The sequence below is a fragment of the Panthera onca genome, chromosome D3 (genome assembly GCF_046562875.1).
Source record: "Panthera onca isolate mPanOnc1 chromosome D3, mPanOnc1 haplotype 2, whole genome shotgun sequence".
NCBI lineage: Eukaryota > Metazoa > Chordata > Mammalia > Carnivora > Felidae > Panthera > Panthera onca.
Genome location: NC_138350.1, coordinates 45,687,254 through 45,709,391, shown reverse-complemented (window position 1 = coordinate 45,709,391; position 22,138 = coordinate 45,687,254). Strand labels below are relative to the sequence as shown.

Here is a 22,138-nt window from a genome sequence, read left to right as displayed (position 1 = left end):
TCCCTGATGATGAGCGATGCTGAGCATTTTTGTGTGTTGGTGAAACATAAATATTTACCTTTGGTTTCCATGACGGAGGTGATCCCAGGTAAACTGGTGCTCTGAGGCCGAAGGTGGAATTTCCAGGCAAACTTCCTTCCTGGGCCCTCAGACCATCCACAACCAAGTGCCCCTTTTCTCCATCTTGCCCAAACACCACCTTAAGAGTAAAGAAGATAAATTAATCATTTTTTATCTTTGACAATTGGTGATGTATTTTATTATTGGTCAGAGCACATTTTTTAAACGTTTTTCTTTTTCTTCAAGGAGCTTTAAAAAATTAGAAAATTTTCTCCCTAATATTGTCATCATCATCACCATTTTGTGAGATTATGGTGGATATTGAATAGAGTAAGCTAGAAAAGTGAAATTTGAAAAAAAGGATTCCTTGAAAGTCAACTACTAAAAAAGATACAGTTGATCTAGAAACCTATGCAAAAGAGAAACAAATGAAGAGCCACAGGAGTATAAATGAAGACACACCCAGGCAACAAAGGGGAAGGAATAGTTTGTGCAGAGCTAAGAAGGGAAACATCTCCCTTCCACACGGCTCTTGGAGCAAGGGGCCAGTGGCTACTTCTTTACTAAAAGGGAGCACACATTTTAAACTCTTTGCTAAATGTCTGGGGTGGACCCTGCCATCTCATGGCTACAAGACTATTCATTAATGACTCCCCAACTTATACTCCCAGCTGTGACCTCTGGCCTCTCCACCTGTCTACTGACAGCTGGGCTTGAATGTCTGACAGGCAACTCACCCCAAGGATGTTCACAGCAGAACCCGTCCTCTTCCCCAGCTCTAAAATGCTCCTTCCCCGGCCACAGCTCCTGCGTCCCAGTACCAGTCCCTCTGTTGACCCAACTGCTGGCCCCAAATCACAGGACTTGATACTGACTCCTCTTTCTCTCACGCTCCACGTGCAATCCACCAGCAAACCCTCTCGGTTTTCAGAGCACATCCTGGACAGTGCACTTCTATCCACGATCGTGGAGGCCTCTTGAAGCAAAGGCAGTAGTGTCCATCTGGCTGCCTTACTTCCATGCTTACCCCCACTTCATCTCTTCAAGCTAAAGGCAGCTTTGAAAATATACATCTGTTCATGCAATGGTCCTTTTTTAGTTTAATACTCTTCAGAAGCGTCAGAGACACTCAGAATAATATCTGAGTCCTCACCTTGGTTTCAAAGCTGGTATGATCTGGGCCCTGCCTCATTCTTGAATCCCATCTCTTATCCTTTCTGTTCTGTTCACTCAACTGATCCCTATCTCAGGGTCTTTGGGCTTGCTGTTCCCTCTGCCTGGATCACCCTTTCTATAACTTCAAGGGACTGTCACCTCCCAAAGGAAGTTTTGCTTTACTACCCTATCTGAAATAGTCCCTGCACTCAGCCACTTCCTTACCTTGCTGTAATGCTTTCTCTGAGCACTTACCAATATCTGACATTGTATCGGGTATATTTGTTTGTCCCCACACTCAGCCACTTCCTTACCTTGCTCTAATGCTTTCTCCGAGCACTTACCAATATCTGACATTATATCGGGTATATTTGTTTGTGTGCTCTAGGATGGCAGCTCATTAAATATTTGTTGAAAGACTAAGTCAATATAACTTGTCAAGCTGCTTACGTTTTTTGAGTTCTAGTTCCCTCATCAGGAAAAAAAAAAAAAGGTCCCTTTTGTCTTAAATTGAATTTTTCTTCAAATCTGGATGCCTTCAGGGAAGATCTGGAATGCTAGAGATCTCGGTCTTTAAGCTTGTGCTATCCAGAAGGCATTCCAGGCTCAGAGAGGGGCCTGGAGACCCAGACATGGTCTTGACAGACGGAAATTGTCCAGGAAGCAGGGGTGGGAAGGGGGTAGGGGACACAGCCCAGGGAGGCAGGGCGAGGACCCCGAAGAAGTGGTCAGTAAAGCCCATCTGGGCACTGAGGCATCCGTGCACAACATCCTTGCCCAGCACATGCAGCCATTTCCTGTGCGAAGACATGGGGGTGCCCAGTGCCTCCGGCCACACGGGCTCTCCCAGCGCTGTGCTTCTGTGGCTGGCAGAATGTGGACACTCCTTTCCAGGTACTCCATAGTGAATTCTGTAGCAGGGGGAGGGGCTCACACAGCCCCAGGTCTTACCGTGTGCCATTTCCCATCATTGCACTTCTCTTTGCTTTTGAGCCTCAGCTTTTTCCCTTCTGCCCCCAAAGCAAAGATGAGTCGTCCCTTTGAAAGATAAAGAGCCATATAGGAACTCTTAGTGCCCGTGTAAAACACGAGCCCTCTGGAGGAGGCTGTCCGCATGTCCACAGCAAACAGTGACCTGTCAGGAAAATAAAGCAAAAGGCAAAGAAGGAGAATAGATGTGTTTAGTGTTCTTCTGAGTCCCTGAAGCCAGGAGAGGGGATGAGGCACAGACACCCAAACCCCCATGATTCAAATGCATGAACTAAGGCATGTACTGATTAAATGACCTATTTCTTTAGAAAGTTTTAAAAGCCATTGTAGCCCAGCTATTAAAAGTTTTATGTATAATTTTCTTACTATATTGGGGAATAATGAGCAAACTCTAGGGCAAACCTAGACGGTGGTGTAAGCTCCAGCATATGGCAAGAACGAAGATGCTCTACTGTTTAAAAAAAATCCGCACTTAAACAAATCATGGTAATTTATATACATCATTTGCCATTTCAACCTTTATAAAGTGTATAGTAGCATTAAGTACATTCGCATGACTGTGCAACCAGTGTCCAGAACTCTTTTCACCTTGCAAGACTGAAACTCTGTACCCAGCAAACAACACTTCTGCATTCCCTGTCCTCTGTACCACTGGTGACCGCCATTCTACTTCCTGTCTCTCTGAATTTGATTACTGAGGTCTCTCACATAAGTGGAATTACACAGCATTCGCCTTTCTGTGACTAACAGCTCATTTCACTTAGCAGCCAGTAACTTTTTAACCCAGTGAATATCATTCTATTTTGTACATGTGCAAGGAGTGGAACATTGTAAGGGGAAGTTGTGTGTGTGTGTGTGTGTGGGGGGGGAGTAATCTGAGTAACAAGGATTTGATTTAAGCATCAGGTAAGCATTTTCTTTCTGTTAGACATATTTAACACAGAGGCGGGCAAGTACAGACCCACCTTCTCCCATCCACCTTTATGTTTCTCGGACCTTAATATCCCAGCTCCAATGGAACAGGAATTAAGCAAGCATCACGCAGTAAAAGCAAAGAGTGAAAGTGAATATTCCTTTGCATGATGGTTACATATCATATGCACATCTGGTTGAGCAAGATTAATTTTGCAGGAGAACTCACATTCACTCACTTACCCACCCACCCATCCACCCATTTATTCATTCATCCAACAATATTTAATGAGAGTGTAGTATGTATGAGGCCCTGCGGTGGGCACTGGGAATACAATGATGTATGTTTCATTCTTAGCTGTTTCTGACGCATAGGTGCACTGACAGGGGTACCTGAAAGTGCAGCGTGACAAGGTGGTGGAGGACGCAGGTTACCAGTAGGCTGTCATCATCCACTCCTTTTGGTTTATGTCTAAGCGCAACCCAGACAGAGGGCAGGAACTAGGTCTCTCCTGCTTGAAGCTCTATCTCCAGTGCCTTGTACACAGCGGGCAGTCAACACATAGTTCAGCTGAACTGAATAGTTAACTGAATAGCTGAATGAAATGGTAAATGGAAAACTCAGAGGCAGAACCAGGAAGCGGAAGAAAAAAATGACACTGTTACTTCTCTTTGCTTTTTAATACTGTGAGGTTGAGCAAACACTGAGATGCTTTAATTTTTCAGATTAGCAAGTTTCCTTGAGGGTGATGTTCTTCAAAATGAAAAAGAAATCTATATTTGTTAAATTAAACCAACCAGATGGTGACACCGCTCAATATTTCTCTTGGTGTAGCTGCGTGCGGAGGTTTAGAGAATGAGGGTTAGCCAATTTAAGGAGGATATTCGAACTTGCTACAGAATTAAAGTACTTTACATATGTGGGCTTGGTTATCAGACTTGACATTTGCTTTTCAGAGTTATTTCTTAAAGCAGCTTTCTTTCATAAAAGGCTAACTGACTAACACCCAAAAAAGACGGTACTATATTCAAATCCCAGCATATGATACTGTAGCTATGACGCTTCATTGCTGGTGGATAGGAGAATAAGGCAGGGAGCAAAGTGGCATTTTTATGCATTCGTCACAAGGATAAAATAGTGGTGCAGCATTTTAAAGGAGAGGCCAAAAATTGCCAGGATATAAATTAGAATGAGAACGATGGAAGAGCCCATATTCTGGACTGGTAGCATCCTGGAAATACACTCCGATTGCTAGAATATTTGAGACTAATATAATTCAAAAGTTACATCTGCTAATGATTACTTTTTTCCACTTTCCCTTTAAAAATGTTTGCTTTCCCATTTATTACATATAATTTAGTGTTGCAAGGGAAGGTGCTGGGGTCAAATCCTCAGAAGAAGCCAGAGGACTCACCACACTGAACGTGATGAGAGAGAAGATGTGAGACAGAAGGGGGCTTTGCAGGGAGAGGGGAGGGCAGGGCTGGTAGAGAAGCCTCCGAGCCCACGCAGGTGGGAGGGGAGGCTGGGAGCATCTGCACAGAGATCATGGTCATTAAGCTCAGCTTGGCCAAGGGCACAGTCAGCGGGAGTGGGGGCTTCCTCCCGACAGGTAGCCCCGGGAAGGGCTAATAACTGAGTGGGACCCCACTTCTTAGTCTCCACTAGCACAGTTCTTGCAAATCAGGGATCCCAGCTGGAGTTGGGGAGCTGTTGGCATAGGGTTCTCCTTCCAAACTCCACCCTTCCCTTTTCCGGCCTTCACATCTGCCTGTGAATCGTACACTTTGCTTATTGAGTATGTGAGGGCCAGCCCCTTGCAAGCTACTACGTCTCCTCCCTGCAAGGAAAGCATTATCAACATTTAGCTGATGAGAAAATGGAGATTCAAAGAGATGAAGCAACTTGCAAAAACATGCGAGACAAGCATAATGATGCCAAGTTTACGGAGAGAAAGCTGAGGCTTAAAGAAGCTGAACTCTAGCCTATGGTGTCCGCGGATTTGCTACTCCAATCTCCAGAGTGAACGTGCTGTGGGGGTGCGGTGGCTGGCAGTCCCCCTCTGCCGTGCCCTCAGGTCTGCAGTGGTATATGGATGACTCCCAGCCAAGAACTGAGCTCAGCAGCAAAACTAGAGCCAGGCCATTTATGCTCAACTCTTCTAAGGGGTGACCTTTGCTTTGCTGCTGCCCCATGGTTAACGGCGCCATTCCCGTCTCAGCCGAAGGCTCTCCCTGCCAGCCCCCCTCCCTCCACCTTTATCTCCCACAGGAACAATACATCTCTTGCACGTCTAATCCCATCTTGAACGTGCATCCCAGAGGACCGAACTGGCAAATGGCCCGAGGTCACACAGCCAGCAAGTGGCTGAGTGGGGACTGAACCTCAGTCTCAAAGCCAGGCCTTTTTGACCCTTGGGAAATTCTGCTTCTGGACATAAACCATCACAGAATTGTGGCACCTTGTTATTTATGTCTCTGAATCATATGAAAATGGCAAACCTTGTTTTCCTACTTTTATCCAACATAATTAATATGTCTTCACTTCCTCCTCCCCAAAAGTGATGCGACTTGTTAGCACAAGAAGTCCAAAAGTGGTCTCTAAATATGATCTATCTGGCACTGAGTCTACTTAAAAGGATTATTTTTCTCTGACTATAGAATGCAGACAAGAAAGGTGATTTATAACAGAAATAAATAGCAGCTTCGAAAAGAAGTGTCAGTCTTATTTTTAGAACACCGTCAATCCTCCACCAGGGCTGGCCGGGGGTTGGGAGGGTTGTTTTGGCCACCGAGCAGCCCCCACCGTGTGTGTGTTCCGGCTGCGGGGAGGGCGCACGCTCGGGCAGTCACGCTCCCTGTCCCGTGGGGGCCAGCACCTTCTTTCACAGAAGTGGTGGTGCCGCTTCATTAGGGACAGGTGCATGGTGTCCCGCTGGCTAGCCTGCTCCGGGGCACAACTGTCGAGTCAGGTTCTGAGTTGGTGTGGGGGCAGGAAAATTAACAAATACCTGGGTTCCAGCAACTCCTGGGGAATCGTGAAGAGCAAGTGGCTGGTGGGATGGTCCCCAAACCTGAGGGCTCCGTGACTGGCCTGGGCCTGGGGAGGTGGCCGGCAAGACTGGGCCTCTCGCCACACCTCCATGCTCCTTGGGGAGGCCGCTGGTGTGTCCTGCAATGGCTGCCAGGGAGAGAAGCAAAAACTGAGGACAGCTAATCATCAGGGGGAAGAGTAAAGAATACTTATCTTGCTAAGTGCCTCTCGCAGTTTTTACTGTGATCCTAGGAGATTAATTCAATAGAGATGAATTCATCCTCGGGGAGGATGCATGTTCTTCCCATCCAATACAAGTCTGGTCTCTTTCCTGACAGCTGCTGCACCTCGGACCCGAGGGTATCCAGAGTCCCTCCCCTCCATGGAGCTGTGGAATAATCGTCATGTCCCTTGAGAGAGCCGGCATTTGGCAGCAGCATGCCATGCCATGCCAGCCAGTAGGACACGGAGCCACCAGCCTACCACCTCTCCTTGGAGCCATTCATTTGGGTTTGTGCAGCAGGACAGTGAAAGAAACAGAGAGCAAGAACCAGAAGGTGTGGGTGGGGAGGGAGGCATGGCCTGTCTCCACGTTAGTCAGAATTGACCTACGCACAGAAATGTGTCCTAGGCTAGATGACACGTTGAGCTTTTGAACAGAACTGAGTTTTAATGCCAAAAAATAACTAATAAATATCAAGTAGGGATGGAAAAATTGTTAGAAACTGAGACTCTCCAGCTGTTCTCCCCGTTTTCTCTGCTCTGTGGAGCCCAGATTGCAATCATGTGTCCACAGTCCCCACAAGACCCAGTGCTCCACTGGGTTCTCTATTTGTCAAAGTGAAGGGCGGGGATTTGCTGTGCCAGGGACAGGTTGAGGAATGAACATGTGACCTCCCTCTTGGACAATGAACCTTGAGGGGAAACAGGGGATGGGGCCTCTGAGAAATACGTCTTTGCTAACAAAGACGAGCTGATCCATGGGTCTGGTGCTGAGCATTATCCCGTGAGGATACGAAGCCCTGAACTACGCAGGATGGAGCTGAGATGGGCCAGGCCTCAAACACTACCTGTCCCTGAACTGTCCATTACGTGACCCTATAGATCTTCTTATCGTAAACCATTTTACTTTGGAGCTAACGGCTAAAGGCTTCCAAACAAATTTAAATTCCTCCAAGATCAGGTTACCCTCCTGGACCTGATTCCTGGACAGGGTGTTTGGAATAGAAACTCGATACCACTTATTTAAAACGTTTTGTGTTTACACATTGGTGAGTGGAGATGGGCAATCATAGCCACCAGAGAGTTAAATGAATTGCTTAAAACCGCTTCACATCCAGCCCACCCTGGATCCTAATGGAGCTTCCTTACTGGGGCCTCGCTCCCTCCCTGAGTCTTCTTTGTGTGGCAATAGCAGTAACATCGAGATGCACAGTTTTCATAAATACCTTTTGTCACCAACTCTTCCTTCTCATAATGGCACCAACCTCCTTCAAGGCACCCAGGCCCTACATGTTGGCCATCATGGACACCCACCTCCCTTGCCTATTCCCTGAGTTCAGTTTCCATGTCCTACTTCATTTCTGTGACACAACTGCCACTCCCAGTCCCTCTGCCCTGAAAGCCAGACTCCTGACTCTCTTGCCTGGACTTTGTCAGTAGTTTGCCAGTTTGACTCCTTGTCTATAGAACTTTCCCTCATCAAACCATCCCACAGGCTGCTGCCTGTTACTCTTTAAACATGGTTTAAAGCAATCCTTTCAAAGGCTTCATGTTGACTACAGAAAAATGTCAAAATTACATTAAGTCATCCTATCCCTGATGGGGCTCAAATGTGGAATTCTGAGCTTACCTCTGTCACTCCCCTTCCTCCACCCAATTTCCCCTGTTCACCAAGCTTTCCAACCCTGTAGAGGCCACAGGATGTGGTCTGAAGAGAACATTCTTTAAGGTCTACAGCTCTAAGTTTGAATTCTGAGTCTACCGTGTACTGACTGGGTGCTCTTGGGCAAGTTGCCTTTTTTTTTTTTTTTTTTTTTAAAAACCTCTCTGAGACTCCGTTTCCTGACCTGTAGAGCTGGCATTTTATTCTGCTCTCAGAGGGGTGTGGTGAGAACCGAAAGAGATAGTACGCAGACTGGTGATGATCAGAGAGATGTACGGGAAGTGTCACGCACCCGAGTTACACCCACATCCTGCCTCCTGGCTTCGGGCTTCTGCTCGTGCAAAGCAACATCTACTTGTCTAAATCCAACCCATGCTCCAGACCCAGTTCGTGTGTCACCTCCTCCAGAAGAACCCCCCTGATTTGTGGGGCAGGGAAATTCCTGCCTGCTGCACGTTTTTTGTTTTCACTGAGGTTATTAGTGTGTATAATAATAACAGCCGATATTTACCACATGCTTACCATGTGCCAGGCACTTTTCTACATGTTGGATGTTTAGCACCTCTTTTAACCCTCACAACAACACTAGGAGATCTTACTTTATATATCTGCATTTGTGTTTCAGGAAATAGACCCGCTGAGAGGTTAAATAATCATTCACGGCCACACACCTAATATGTGGTAAAGCTCGGTGTAAACCCAGTAAGTCTGACCCCCAACTCTAGTACTTAACCACAAAGCTTTGTTGCTTTCTTTCTATTATTGAGCTTTTGGAGGCAAAATTAATGTCTTATTCCGTCAAATCTGGGGGCTTGCACAGAACAGAGGCACAATTAAATACAGCATATTCATTGGCGGCTCCCGTATCGGTGGACCCAGCCTCTGCCCCCCATCCACTGAGGCCCACTCAGAGACAGTCCCTGATGGCTTTCTCTCTGTAGATGTCCTCCAGGCACCTGTCACTCAATATACAATATACTCCACCCAGTCTCTTTTCCTCCAAATACTTGTCCTTCTTCTATGTCCATGAAATGGCATCTCCACCCATCCAATAACCCGGACTAGATGTCTCAGAATTACATTAACTCCTGCCTCTCCCTTGCCGTCCACATTCAATTATCATCTGGGTCCTGTATATTCTATCTTCTAAATAGCTTTGAACCCCTTTCCTTCTCTCCATCTCTACCATCACTGTGTTAATTTAGCCTCTCAGTAACTCTCAGCCTTACAATGAAAAAAAAAATGAATATATGATTTCATTCCTGATGGAGCAGTCCTAAAGATGTTGTTTTCATATCAGCAAAATGACTACCCTCTATAAAATATATTTCTTCGTAGTAGCATAAAACGTTTCTTATTATGGACTATTATTCAACTTCTCCAAATCACCGTGCAGCAAGGGAAATATTGGCAGACAAGTAGCATGGGGGTTGACGTTGAGAGAAAAGTGTGCTGAACAGAAGCACATTGCTCTTAGGAGGGTGCAGGCTGTGGGATCAAGCTATCTGGTTTTGAATTCCTACTGCACCTTCTATCTGTGGGAGCTTGGGAAAATTGCTTATCTTTCTAAACTGCAGCATCTTTTTCTGTAAGATGTGGCTAGTAATATACTTGCTTTGTACTATTACTGTAGTATGGTCATATAGAAGTACAGTAATAATACATCCCTCACAAGGTTACTTGCAGATGTAGTAAGAAAAGCCACTTAAAGAGCTTAGCGCAATGCCCGGTGCATAGGAGGTGCTCACTAATACCCATTAATCATATTAACTGTAACCTCAGACACGGGGAGGTCATAGTGTTGACCTCGGCCACAGCAAGGAATTGTTTAAGTCCTAATGCTGTGTCCAATTCATTACAATGCTTCTGCTCCTCCAAACGAGATTTTACTTCCTTTCAGCCTTAGTGCTGCACAGTAGAATCACCTGGAAGCTTTACAAACTCCTGCCACTTGGACCTATTTCAAGAGCATCTGATGTAATTAGGTGGGATGCAACCCAAGCACTGGGATTTTAAAAGCTCCCCAGATGTTTCCAGTGTGCAGTCAAGGTCAAACCACACTGGTATTGGCAAGGCCTGGGTGCATGTGTTTATGTTGTCTTAAGAGCCAGGGTGGAGGGTTGTCTATGGGGAGGGGAAGGGGCATGACCCTTGTATTCTAGAGAAAATCACTATACTTGTTGGGTACACAACAGGAATATCAAAAGAGCGAGACATTGTGTATAGGAATTGAGAAACCGGAGATTCAATTTGTTCTGTCTACAAAAAATTGCCAAATTTTCATCAAGATACAAAACTAAAAGCTAAAACGGAAACCTTTTCCACATTTTGGCATAATCCAATTGTTGATGACCTATCAATCCCACTTCCTGGAGGCACTGACCACCAAGGGATCAGGTGATCTGCACCCCTAACACCACCCCAGCCCTTTCCCCAACATCTCATGTGGGGTAGGAATCGCTCACGAGAATCCTCTGGGGAGAAGCAAAAGCCAGTGTAGGGTACACTTACCTGGTTGATACTGAAAGTGTGGGCTTTGTCAAACCTTGTAGAACCTCTAAGCAACATGAGGAAAGGTGGTTTATTTAAACTGCAGCCTCCCAGGGACACACCTCTCTTGGTAGATTTACTGGCCAAGTCCAGGACTGCAGGTCTCTCTGAGAGCCTGGAATGAGGGCAGAAAAGAAAACCACTGCCAAACTCTGACATCTCAAGGAAGATGCACTGGCACGAGAACTTGCTTTAAGAATACACGTTCTTACTGTCATGGTTTCTAGGTAAACTTTCCTCTCCTACCTGTACATTGTGTCTAGAGGAGGCACTGGGCTCAGAAAAGGAGGATGTGCTGTTACCCATGTCTGCATTCCCTAAAATACCCAGCACGGTGTCTTGCCAGCAGAAAGGCCTGAGAAACTGTATTCACTTAAATGGTTAGGGCTGGGGCAAAGCCAGTATACTACAGCTCTTTCTTTGGAACAGGTGTCATCTAGAAATATGAACATGAAATATGCAGAGAGGAGAAAGGTGGGTGTCGATGATCTAGAGTGATGGTGGACATCAGGAACCTTAGAAGTGAGTTTGTAGAAGGCTTTTTATCTTGTGCACTTGTGTAGGGTAGTCTCACAGATAAATCTGCTTTATCTTGTGATTGGTGTCTGAGCCTTGATGGAAAATAGGAGCCCCCGAGCTTCCAACAGGTTGCCTGAGTTTCCTTACCAGTCCTGGGATCCCCTTCTGCCCTGGGCAGGGCTTTGCCTTTTATCTAAAAGTGATCATCTGTGCTGATGGCACAGAGCCTGCTTGGGACTCTCTCTCTCCCTCTCTCTATCTGTCCCTCCCCGGGTTGTGTGCTGTCTCTCTCTCTCTCTCTCTCTATCTCTCTCTCTCAAAATAAGTAAATAAACTTATGGGGTGCCTGGGTGGCTCAGTCGATTGAGCGACCGACGTCAGCTCAGGTCACGATCTCACGGTTTGTGAGTTCGAGCCCCGCGTCAGCATCCGCGCTGACAGCTCAGAGCCTGGAGCCCATTTCAGATTCTGTGTCTTCCTCTCTCTCTCTGCCCCTCCCCTGCTCACGCTCTGTCTCTCTTTCCTTCGAAAATAAACAAACATTAAAAAAAATTAAAATAAATAAAAAAATAAAATAAAAATAAGGTGATTATTTTGAATCAAAAGAAAAGAACATCTAAACATTTGCACGCTAGCACCAGGCTCCTCTCTCTCTAGAGAGACACATTTGAGTTTGACAGTATGGTGGTCTGGTTTCCCAGAAGTACACTGGCCCATGCAAGCTATCAGCCCCCAAAATGGGACAGATTCTGATTAAATCAAACGTGCAGTCTTGATTCAAATGAAGTGAAATTTCAGTTTGGAAAATTCTCAGGGCCATCATCCAAAAATTAATTTTGATTAGACCTTTTCCAAGGTTATGTGCCAAAGCTGCTCCCACAAAGGGAGGCAGGGAAGTTTTTGTGGGAGGTGGTTTGTTTTTAACGTGTGTATCTTGTCTAAGAAGGCATGGGCAAGTTTGTGGAATGAGGGCCTGGTGCAGCACGTGGTGACACATCCAGCTGTGCTACCAGAGCAAGGAGATGCCCTCCCTGTAGGCAGGTGGCTCTCACACCCACAGCCACACACACAGGAAAGGACGCACCTCTGGATAAAAACATTGCTGATACAACCCTCAAAGTGACTTCCGCCCAGACGCAGGGTTTGCTGGGAATTTGACAAGTGTCTTAGCCTGTGGTTATTCTTCAGAGGCTGGTCATCAATGAGAAGCCGGAGTCTGGAAAAGGAGGAAGACAAAACAAGAGTGAGAACTGCAGGGAAGAAACGTTTCTCATCATGTGGTCAAATTACTGTCTTCGATTCAGACTCAGTATCTTTAACCTAAAGTAACTTGTTAGACCAGATTTATTTTTAAAGAGCACTTACATTTTTTTCCATGTATTTCTCTGGCACAGATTTTTGTTAAAGTATTCTATACGTATAGGAAGTTCACATATCCTGTGAACAGCTCAGTGAATTTTTTGCAACGTGAATATACCAATGATACCAGCGCCCAGATAAAGAAGCAGAACAGACCAGCACCCAGGAACCCTGCCTTGTGCTTGCTTCTCTCCCTCCAAGGGTATGACCACTATCCTGAATACTGAGAAAAGAAATTAATTTTGCCTGTTTTTGAATTTTATAGAAATGAAATCATAGGAGATGATTCTTTTACGTGCAGCCTCTTTCACTCAGCAGTACACTGGGAAGTTCACTCATGTCACCCCACACAGTGGTAGATCTTTTTGCTTGTTACCCGTTTCACTCCTGCATTTTGAATATACCACAATTTGTACATCCATCCCATGGTTGATTGATTTTTTTTTTTTTTTTTATGAGGAAATTGATCCAGAACCAGGAAGAAGGCAAATCTTACTAGGAAAACAGTGTCAGCATCAAGGACACATGCTTCACAAAAAAGATACTAGAAAATTCCATTAAACGAAATAAAAGTCTCAAGAGCTCTGGCAGAAGGGCCATTCCACTCACCCAGAGTCATCATTTATTACAGATACGTAGTGCAGCAAACCATCCGTGTACGTCTGGGGGGATTTAAAAATGGGGCTACTTCCATCCCTGGTGTTCAGTTCAATGTGACCATCTTCCAGGGTGACCTGCAGGTTATTTGCCTGAAATCATCACAGCATATGCCCGTCAATGTCATTAATTTCTATTTCAAGATTACAGGTGTATCAATACTGAATTTCTGATCAAAACCATGCATAAAACAGTCAGGTGGGTTTGACCCAAATGTTTTGACTTTGCTATTTTGAGCTAAAGATTATTTTTGATTATTTTGACTCCGTGTTTATGAATATAAAAGTCTTATCCAAATTGTTTAAACACTGATGAATCTGTCAAAAGCATTTTATGGAACTACATTCATAAACCAATTTAACTTCTCCATCAATTACACAAAATAGTTAAGCCATCTCTAAATTTTTCTATTTCTATTTTCAATGTGCTTATGTTATTTTCATCAGGATCAACTCTTTCCTCAATCAATTGTGTGATGAAGGTTTCATTCATCAACTGTTTTTCCATATATGATCGTAACAATGATATCTTTTCTTTAGTCATTAGGAATTTTTTATTTTCTGGTCATAATTTCAAGGAGGTTCAATTTTCTGACATCAAACTCTGCAGATCTAAATTTTGGCAAGATGATTAGATTCTTTCTGTGGATTTTTAATTTAAAAATATGTGTAGAGTCGGTAGTTGTCATTTGAATTTTCCTGTTGTTTTTTTTTTCTACCATGTACAGGTTTTTTGTTTTTTGTTTTTTGGGTTTTTTTTGCAATTTTCAATAATGAGCTTTTAGGCTAAAACAATTTTTCCAGCATGTGGTTGTAGCCATTGTCAGCTTTATATTTTGATTTTTTCAGTTGGTACTATTCATTATAAATTGGACAAAAGAATGCCAGTTTATATGTATTTCTTAGCTAACCCATTATGAAGTTGAGGGCAATGTTCCTAGGATATTTCTAGGATTTCTAGGTCTAGGATTGATCTCCTCTTTTGCTAAGTCAACTCTTACGCTGGCTTTCGACCGTTTTGTATACTGTATACTCAGTATCTCTATCCTCAGCAAAGGAAACAAATGTCGGGTGTCAAAAGAACTAGGTCATATCATCCTACTTTGATAGAAAGGGCATTCTTGCAGTCAAAAATGCTGGTACGTGCTTCTTCAGGGGGTAGTTAAAAAAAAAGATCTCTAAAGGCTGATTGAGCAACTATATCACGAGAAAAGAGACCTTCTAATATGATATAGCCACAGAACCAGAGAGTCGGCTACCATTCTGTCTTTCAACAAATGTTGGATGCCTGTTGTGTTGTGTTGACAATCCTGAAGAAACAAATCCAAGAATGTCAGTATTCTACTTCTACCTCTATTTTAAACTCCCTCCTCATTCTACGAGGGGATTTCTGCCTATTAGTTGACTTCTACCCCTGTATAACAACACGAGTGAAACCCTATAAATCTACAGAGGGTACCTGCTTGCTGAAGAGAATTCTGTCCTGCTGTTGTACATGAACAAAGAGCAAAGGACCTTATTCCCCAGATGTAAATTTTGTACAACTAGCTGATGATGCAAAAAAGGAATCTGAAGAACTATCTTTTGTAGAATCAAAAAAGAATAGTGGGGATATATTCTGATTTTTTTCTTAGATCTAAAACTTTAAGCTACATCATTACATGTAACAGTATAATTCACATTAACTCCTAAAATAAACCCAAGAGAAATGAAAATGGGTCCGTGAATACATATAAATTCAATTCTGTAAACCATAATGTACTTCCTAAGCCTTTTTTCTTTTAGGACTTGTCCCAGGAAGAACAATAACCTCCGTGGTTGAAATATACAATGTCCTTCACCCTGTGATGATGGATAAAATGCCTAGTTAATTTACCTTCAAAATCTCTCTACTGTTTTTGACATCAAACTTTGAGTCGGGTTTAAATCTTATTCAGTATTCATGCAATATTTCATACCTCTGTCTGGTGACTTAATAATAGGCCACTGGGTTGAAAGGTCTGAAATCCAAAGGAGGCCTGGAAGTGGTTGGGAAAAGCCAAATCCAAATTGGTGAAACTCAATTGTCCATCCCTGGAGAATGAGGCAGATCGCACGAGCTGAAAGGCAAACACAGAATACATTATTGGCATTGGAATCATTTCATGGCTGAAATCCAGTATCTTATTCTATGTCACTTCACCTGAGCTGATTAATGTGGTTTATGTTGCCTCGGGAAAAAAACAGAGTTTGCTTTTCTGCATGATAATCTACCAATCACCTGCGTTTTTGTGTGTATAGTCGGTATTCCTTTTTTCCTACAAATTTAGCTTGCAAACCTGAAGGCGTTCTATATCTTGCAAATATGTAGGGAGTATAAATGAACCATTTCATCATAATACTGTGTGCTACTGGGAGACTCAAAAGTTGATGTGTAAATGAATACCAAAGATGGGTTGGTTGGGGAGCAGTACTTTTCTACAAGGTTTTCAGTACTCACCTTCCAGTCTTCTGAGCACTTCTTTGTTACTCCTACAGTGTCATTCAACCTAACAACACCAGTAGTTTTCTTCAGATTTTTCATGCAGCCTCGGAAAGCAGGTGTAGAAATGTTAAACCTGATTTGGGGTACAAAAAAGGAAGAGGTGTACCAGACCAGGCTTGTCTGAGAATTAGAGCTGAAACTCTCTACTTTGTCTGCTACTTTTCATCCATAAACAGGTATTTATTTTACGGGTGTCTGTTCTCATGGGATTTCTGTAACACTACTTATTTTGTGAAGCTGAGAAAATCTACTTCCTTTCAGTGTGATTCTGCATTCTCAGCTTTAAAAATAAACATGATAGTGTTGACAGAAGAATGGCCAGTGCCCTCAAAAAGTATAGAGACAGAAAATGTACAAGATCTAGAATTGCCCACTCCCCTTCCAGAGTAATGGTGGTACATGGTGAATAGGAAGTATATTAACAAATTAATATACTATCAATATTATATAAATATATATTAATAAAGAAGTCACTTACTAGACCCAAGAATGCTCTAGAAAACTCTTAGCTCTTTTTTTTTCTATCCACTTTTAAGTTAGTCACCGTTAACTCAGTAGAAACAAACTGTTACATTTGTGTTCTAGTCAATGATGAAAAATGTGGCTTGGTATTGAATTGATGCCAGGCCAGAACAATGGAAAGCACTGTGAGGATTAAACAAGTTCATGGGGACTGACTGGGTGGCTCAGTCAGTTAAGCGTCCAACTTGGGCTCAGGTCATGATCTCACAGTTCATGGGTTCAAGCCCTGTGTTGGGCTCTGGGCTGACAGCTCAGAGCCTGGAACCTGCTTCGGATTCTGTGTCTCCCTCTCTCTCTGCCTCTCCCCGGCTTGTGCTCTGTCTCTCAAAAGTAAATAAATAAACAAACGACAACAACAACAACAAAAAGTGAATGCACTGGAATTGCTGGGCATTGGGTGTGGCATGCAGTTGTGAGAGTGCGGGAGGCGTATTCTGCTGCACTAGAACTGAGGGCTCTGCACCCAGACTGCCTGGGTTCAAGGCCTGTCCCTGTGGTTTGAGCAGACGATCTAACTATTCTGTGCCTCTGTATCCTCATTTCTACGATGGGAACATGTTCATCTTTTCCATCGGGTTGTCATGAATTTAAGCGGGTTAATATGTGTAACATACTCAAATGATGCCCAGTATAGAGCAAGGACTCCACGTGAGATGCCAGGGTGAGTAACTCTCCCCATATTGAGTACAGTCATCGTAATGAGAGGAATTTCTTGCTGCAGCAACTCTGCCTATGTGGCTAACTTGGCATTCCCCACTCCTTTTTCTTTCTTTTCTTTCTTTCTTTCTTTTTTTTTTTTTTTTTTTTTTTTTTTTTTGCATTTCCCCTTGGATTTGACTTTTGGATCTGTCTGGAGCTGACTTCACATACACCATTAACACACACGAACTGACTGGAGTCCAGGCAAATAGTTGTCATTTCTTAAACAAATGATGTAACTAAGAAAACCCCAAGGTTCATTTCCTTATAAATCCCTAAGTCAGCTCACCTTTCTAAGTGGAAAGGTATCTGTATTCATTTTTATTCAAGTCATTATAAATAGTTGAGCTACATGTAATATGCATACAATTAAATTTCATTAGAACGAAAAGGAAGAAATGAATCCTCGCTGGCATTGCAGCTTGAGCTTAATTATTTTATAAAGATGGCTTTTTGCCTTGGAAAACAAAGAAAGTTTGCATTCATTCCTGGAGCTTGTCTATTTACACATATTTTAAAATCCATTCTCTGTGGGGTTTCCGCACGGTTTAGACCCATCACCATCCCCTGAGGTCCTTCTTTCCATCAAGTGTAAGTTGAAGGAAGAAGGTAGCAGAAAAGCAAAGCGGAGAAGAAAGGCAGCCGGGGGACAGGCAGCACCTATTTTGTGTCAGGCATTAGTATTCCAGCCCCACCAGAACCTTTCGAGGGAGCTATTTTCTTCTCTAACATTTACTGAGCTCTCACCACCTGCCTGGCTGACTCTTTGACCCACTTTGAATCCTCACCCCGCCCTAAGAGACAGGTAGATCCTCTGACTATGTTCCAGATGTAGCATGGGGAGGCATGTGGAGGTCAAGCAACTTGATTGAGGTCATGCGGCAGGAAAGTGGCCACCTCAGTGCTGGGACCTGAGCGGTGTGGCACACACACTGGTCCTTGCTCTTTACGTTTACACTGTTTGTGTACTTCTAGCACTTGGAAGAATGGAGACTCTTTCTACAGAACAGTTATCTGCAGCGGAGATGTTAAGATGGAAGATTTATTTCCACTCTTCTTCGAGGCGTTCTTGGCACTCTGGCTCATCTGAAGGCCTAGAATTCCACGCTGAGTCCAGGATACAAAGGCTGAACACACTTGCGAGAGGAATGTGACTGTGTAGGGGTGCAGGCTGCTGTATGAATGGGTTAGCGCACGGGGGTATGTATGCACACTGTGGGCCAATTCACTCACAAAGACCAACCTGGTCCAAACCTGTGGTTGACAGATTTCAGAGCAGTAAGAGCCAAATGTAATCCTAAACGTAGTGCTGGGTACTGAGTAAATGTCCAATAGATCCTTGATTTTTACTTTAAGAATTATTATTTTCGGGGCACCTGGGTTAAGCGGCCGACTTCAGCTCGGGTCACGATCTCATGGTTCTTGAGTTCGAGCCCCACATCAGGCTCTGTGCTGACAGTTCAGAGCCTGGAGCCGACCTTGGATTCTGTGTCTCCCTCTCTCTCCGCCCCTCTTCTGCTCATGCTCTCTCTCAAAAATAAATAAACACTAAAAAAAAAGAATTACTATTTTCATTTTAATGGTTTATTATTACACCAACACAATGGTGTAGGTCTTTCCCCAGGAAAGACTTCCTGTTGCTTGAGAGCCTCTGGAATCACCTGAGTGATTTTCTCTTCTCATGGGAAGCAGATGGGATTAACAGATTATGATTTCTGATTGTAATCCTAAACAAGTCATTCCCAGATCTGGGCTCCCACCCCCATGGGGATACATTATAGCGAGAGAGGACAGAACAGGGCACTCACAAAACCTCTTGGTCAGGGCTGCTTCATTTAGAGATTCAACTGGCTTCCTTCATTCCAAACTAGGTTTAAGTGCTGCTGTCTGTAAGGGCCTTCCCCTTATGTGGGAATCAGAACACCTCCCTCCTTTAGACGGATTGTTTGCCTGCCCCGCAGAGCTTGGGTGTGGGTACTTAGTAGGATTCCTGTCTGCCCACCCGCCCCCCAGTGGCCCCCATCACAGGGAGATTCAAGACTCTCTGGACCATCAAAGATGTCACCAGAGGGATAAAGCAGGGCTAGAAATGGCCAATATTGCTTAGCATTTTATTTGCAAGGGAGTAAAAGGCCAGTGAACTCTTTTGACTGTCTTCTATCTCTTACATTTTCCATGTTCTTTTGATCTTTTTTTTTTTTTTTTGAGAGAGAGAGAGAGAGAGAGAGAGAGCATGAGAGAGTGAGTGAGGGAGGGGCAGAGGGAGAGGGAGAGAGTGAATCTTAAGCAGGCTGACTCAAGGCTCGATCCCACAACTCTGGGATCGTGACCTAAGCCGAAATCAAGAGTCGGATGCTTAACCGACTGAGCCACCCAGGTGCCCCAGATGTTCTTACAATTTTAGTAAAAACTCAAAGTATAAACTCACCCAGAAAAAGAAGTAGTCCCTTGTTTGGAAAACTCTAGGACTTACTAGATTACTAGATTACTAGATTTATTACTAGATTACTAGAAAAATTACTAGAAAAATTCTGTATGTACATCTATCTGTATATGCATAACTATATCTATGTATGTATGTATGTTTGTTTGAGAAAGAGTGAGAGTGTGAGCAGGAGAGGGGCAGAGAGAGAGGAAGAATCTGAAGCGGGCTCTCCTGTCAGAGCAGAGAGCCCGACACGGGGTTTGAACCCACAAACCGCGAGATCAAGACCTGAGCAGAAATCAAGAGTCAGACACTTAACCAACTGAGCCACCCAGGTGCCTTTCCACATATGTATTTCATAAGTGGATAGGGATGATAAGGCAAAGAAAGGCTGAGTGCTGACTTAACTCAAGGTCCCACTGCTCCTTAGTGGCTGAGCCAAGACTAGAATGACTTCTTTTTGATTATCGCCCACTACCCTTTCCTCGTAAATCCTGACTCACTGGCACCCACATCACTACCCGTGGTCTTCTGCTAACGCCGCACAAATGCAAACCACTGACCAGTAGCTTCCTTGCTGCCTCCGAGAATTCCTCAGTGCTCCGGGTGAGCTCACCTGCCCTACAAGCTTGACCAACACCTGTACGTGAGCTGCATTCACCCTTTCTCCAGCCCAGACTTCTCTGTAGAGGTCCAGGCCTTTGTCCAACTGCTTTCTGGCATCTCCACCTTCTCTCAGGTTCCGGGAACTCAGCCTGGCTCAGACCGAACCCATCCCCTGCCTCCTTGCCAGTGCCATCCATCTGCCCAAGCACTGGAGCAAAACCCAGGTGTCACCCCTGAACATTTTTATACTTCCCTCCCCAGCCCCAAGCAACCGTTCAGTACTACCCATCTGCTGTCCTAATGATACTAAGCATCCACGCCCTTTGCCTTATCTGCACAGCTGCTTCCCTGCGGCTGCCCTCATCTCTTGCCTCTGTTAATAAGCTCATCTTCCAACTGCTCTACCTGCCTCTGCCTTTTCCCTCTCGAATCCAGTCTTTACCCTGCACCGGAGTGAGCTACTGAGAAGTTGAAATCGATAATGTCCTTTCTCTGCTGGTGTCCCCCCAGCAACGGCTGTCTTACTGTGATTTTCAAGGTCCTCTGTGTTCTGGCCCCTGCTTGCCACACCAGCCCCATGTGGCACCCCCAGCCTGCTTCGCCAGTATCCTCCAGTTCCTTGGAAGTTCACGCTTTCTCCAGCTCTTGGCGCTTTATGTATGTTGATTGCTCCTATACTTCAGGTCCCAGCCAGAGACCACCTTCTTGATGCCCCCAAGCGGATTAGATTCCCTCCGGGGGACTCACAGGACCCTGAGCTTCTCCTTCGTGGCACCCATCACACTCTGTGGTCTCCCATCTGCTACACTTGAGGTCCTGGCCAGTTCATCATTGCCTTGTCAGCAACAGCCACACTGCCTGATGTCACTAGACACTCAATGAGTACTTGTGTAATGAATGAATGGGAATCTCAGATGTGCACAGCAGTGCTGACTTCCTTAAGTTAACCTATTTTATCACATTTAATTGAATAAAATCAAGATTACTGATCATTTGTAACAGCAATTCATGGTTGAACTGATATTTAATATTGATGATGCTAAATATGAACGGCCCCTCTTTGGCTCTCAATTCCTTCATCTATAAAATTCAGAGGTTGCATCCCATGCAAGGTCCTTTCTAGTTCAAAGAATCTAAGATATTCACTCCCAAACTCTATTAAGGGCAGAGCTTTCTCACCTGTATTTTCGTCTTTGAGGGTAACCTTAAGAACTTTAAAATGAATATTAGTTCCTCTTTATTATGGATGGACCGATGTCCACATGTATAAGGATTCTTGAAGAAAGACCACCTATACACAACACCTTAAAAACCACATCTAGTACTCCTTTGACCTGATTTATAAATTAGAAAAGGAGTTCAATATCCTCAGATCTCATGTAAGAATAATCATAATAAACACAGTTTCATGGGGGAGTGCTCTTAACTCAGTCATGAGTCTGTACTAACCTTCCAGGGAGTCCTTCCACACATTACTGTCAGCTATTTAATGTTAATTTATTTTTGAGAGAGAGACACACACAGGAGCAGAAGAGGGGCAGAGAGAGAGGGAGACACAGAATCCAAAGCAGGCTCCAGGCTCCAAGCTGTCAGCACAGAGCCCTACGCAGGGCTCAAACCCTTGAACTGCAAGATCATGACCTGAGCTGAAATCAGACGCTTAACCAACTGAGCCACCCAGGCGCCCCTATTGTCAGCTATTTAAAAGCCTTTTTGGAGGATACACACAAGTTTAAATGTAAAAGTTATTTTTAAGCACATTCTGGAAGTCGTATTTTTTTTCTCATTCAGATGAAGCTTCACTTCCTCTCACATTAACTTAATTCATCCATGTGTTTATTATCCAAGAAGCAGTGATGTACCTATTCAGTCCTTGATAACACAAAAGGCCAAGTAATACAGACATGCTTTATATTCTGGACATACTTCCTGAAGGCAGCAACCCCAACTTTTAGTGCCTAGCGCTGCTTGCCAGGCCATGGAACCGCCTGAGCTCTCCTGTGCTACCTTGAAGGGCCCCAGGGCCACAGCCTTCATTCTTATTCCAGCACTGTCAACACTAACCACATTCCCTATGGCTTCTCTCTTCCTAAGAAGGACCCTGGGGGGGGAGGGGGGGGTAACCCGCGATTCCCTCACTCTCCTTTCAACAGCCAGTCTCATTATCCAGTGTTCACAACCTGTTTTACTCTGTTGGCTAACACTGTTAACACTAAGAAGTTAAACTTTTTGTGTTTGTTGC

The 22,138-nt window shown here is 44.2% G+C and overlaps 1 protein-coding gene across 3 annotated transcripts in view; it reads right to left on the bottom strand.

Moving 5' to 3' along the window:
- LAMA3 (laminin subunit alpha 3) overlaps window positions 1-22,138 on the bottom strand; it is a 272,108-nt gene that overhangs the window by 9,490 nt on the left and 240,480 nt on the right. For all 3 annotated transcript variants that reach the window (XM_078435375.2, XM_078435376.2, XM_078435377.2), the window contains 8 exons: window positions 15,600-15,717; window positions 15,079-15,219; window positions 13,074-13,213; window positions 12,190-12,321; window positions 10,548-10,701; window positions 6,129-6,298; window positions 2,167-2,350; window positions 59-199 (listed from right to left, as the gene is read on the bottom strand). In XM_078435375.2, coding sequence (XP_078291501.2) covers window positions 59-199; window positions 2,167-2,350; window positions 6,129-6,298; window positions 10,548-10,701; window positions 12,190-12,321; window positions 13,074-13,213; window positions 15,079-15,219; window positions 15,600-15,717 — 1,180 coding nt within the window. The remainder of the gene's footprint in view (window positions 1-58; window positions 200-2,166; window positions 2,351-6,128; window positions 6,299-10,547; window positions 10,702-12,189; window positions 12,322-13,073; window positions 13,214-15,078; window positions 15,220-15,599; window positions 15,718-22,138) is intronic.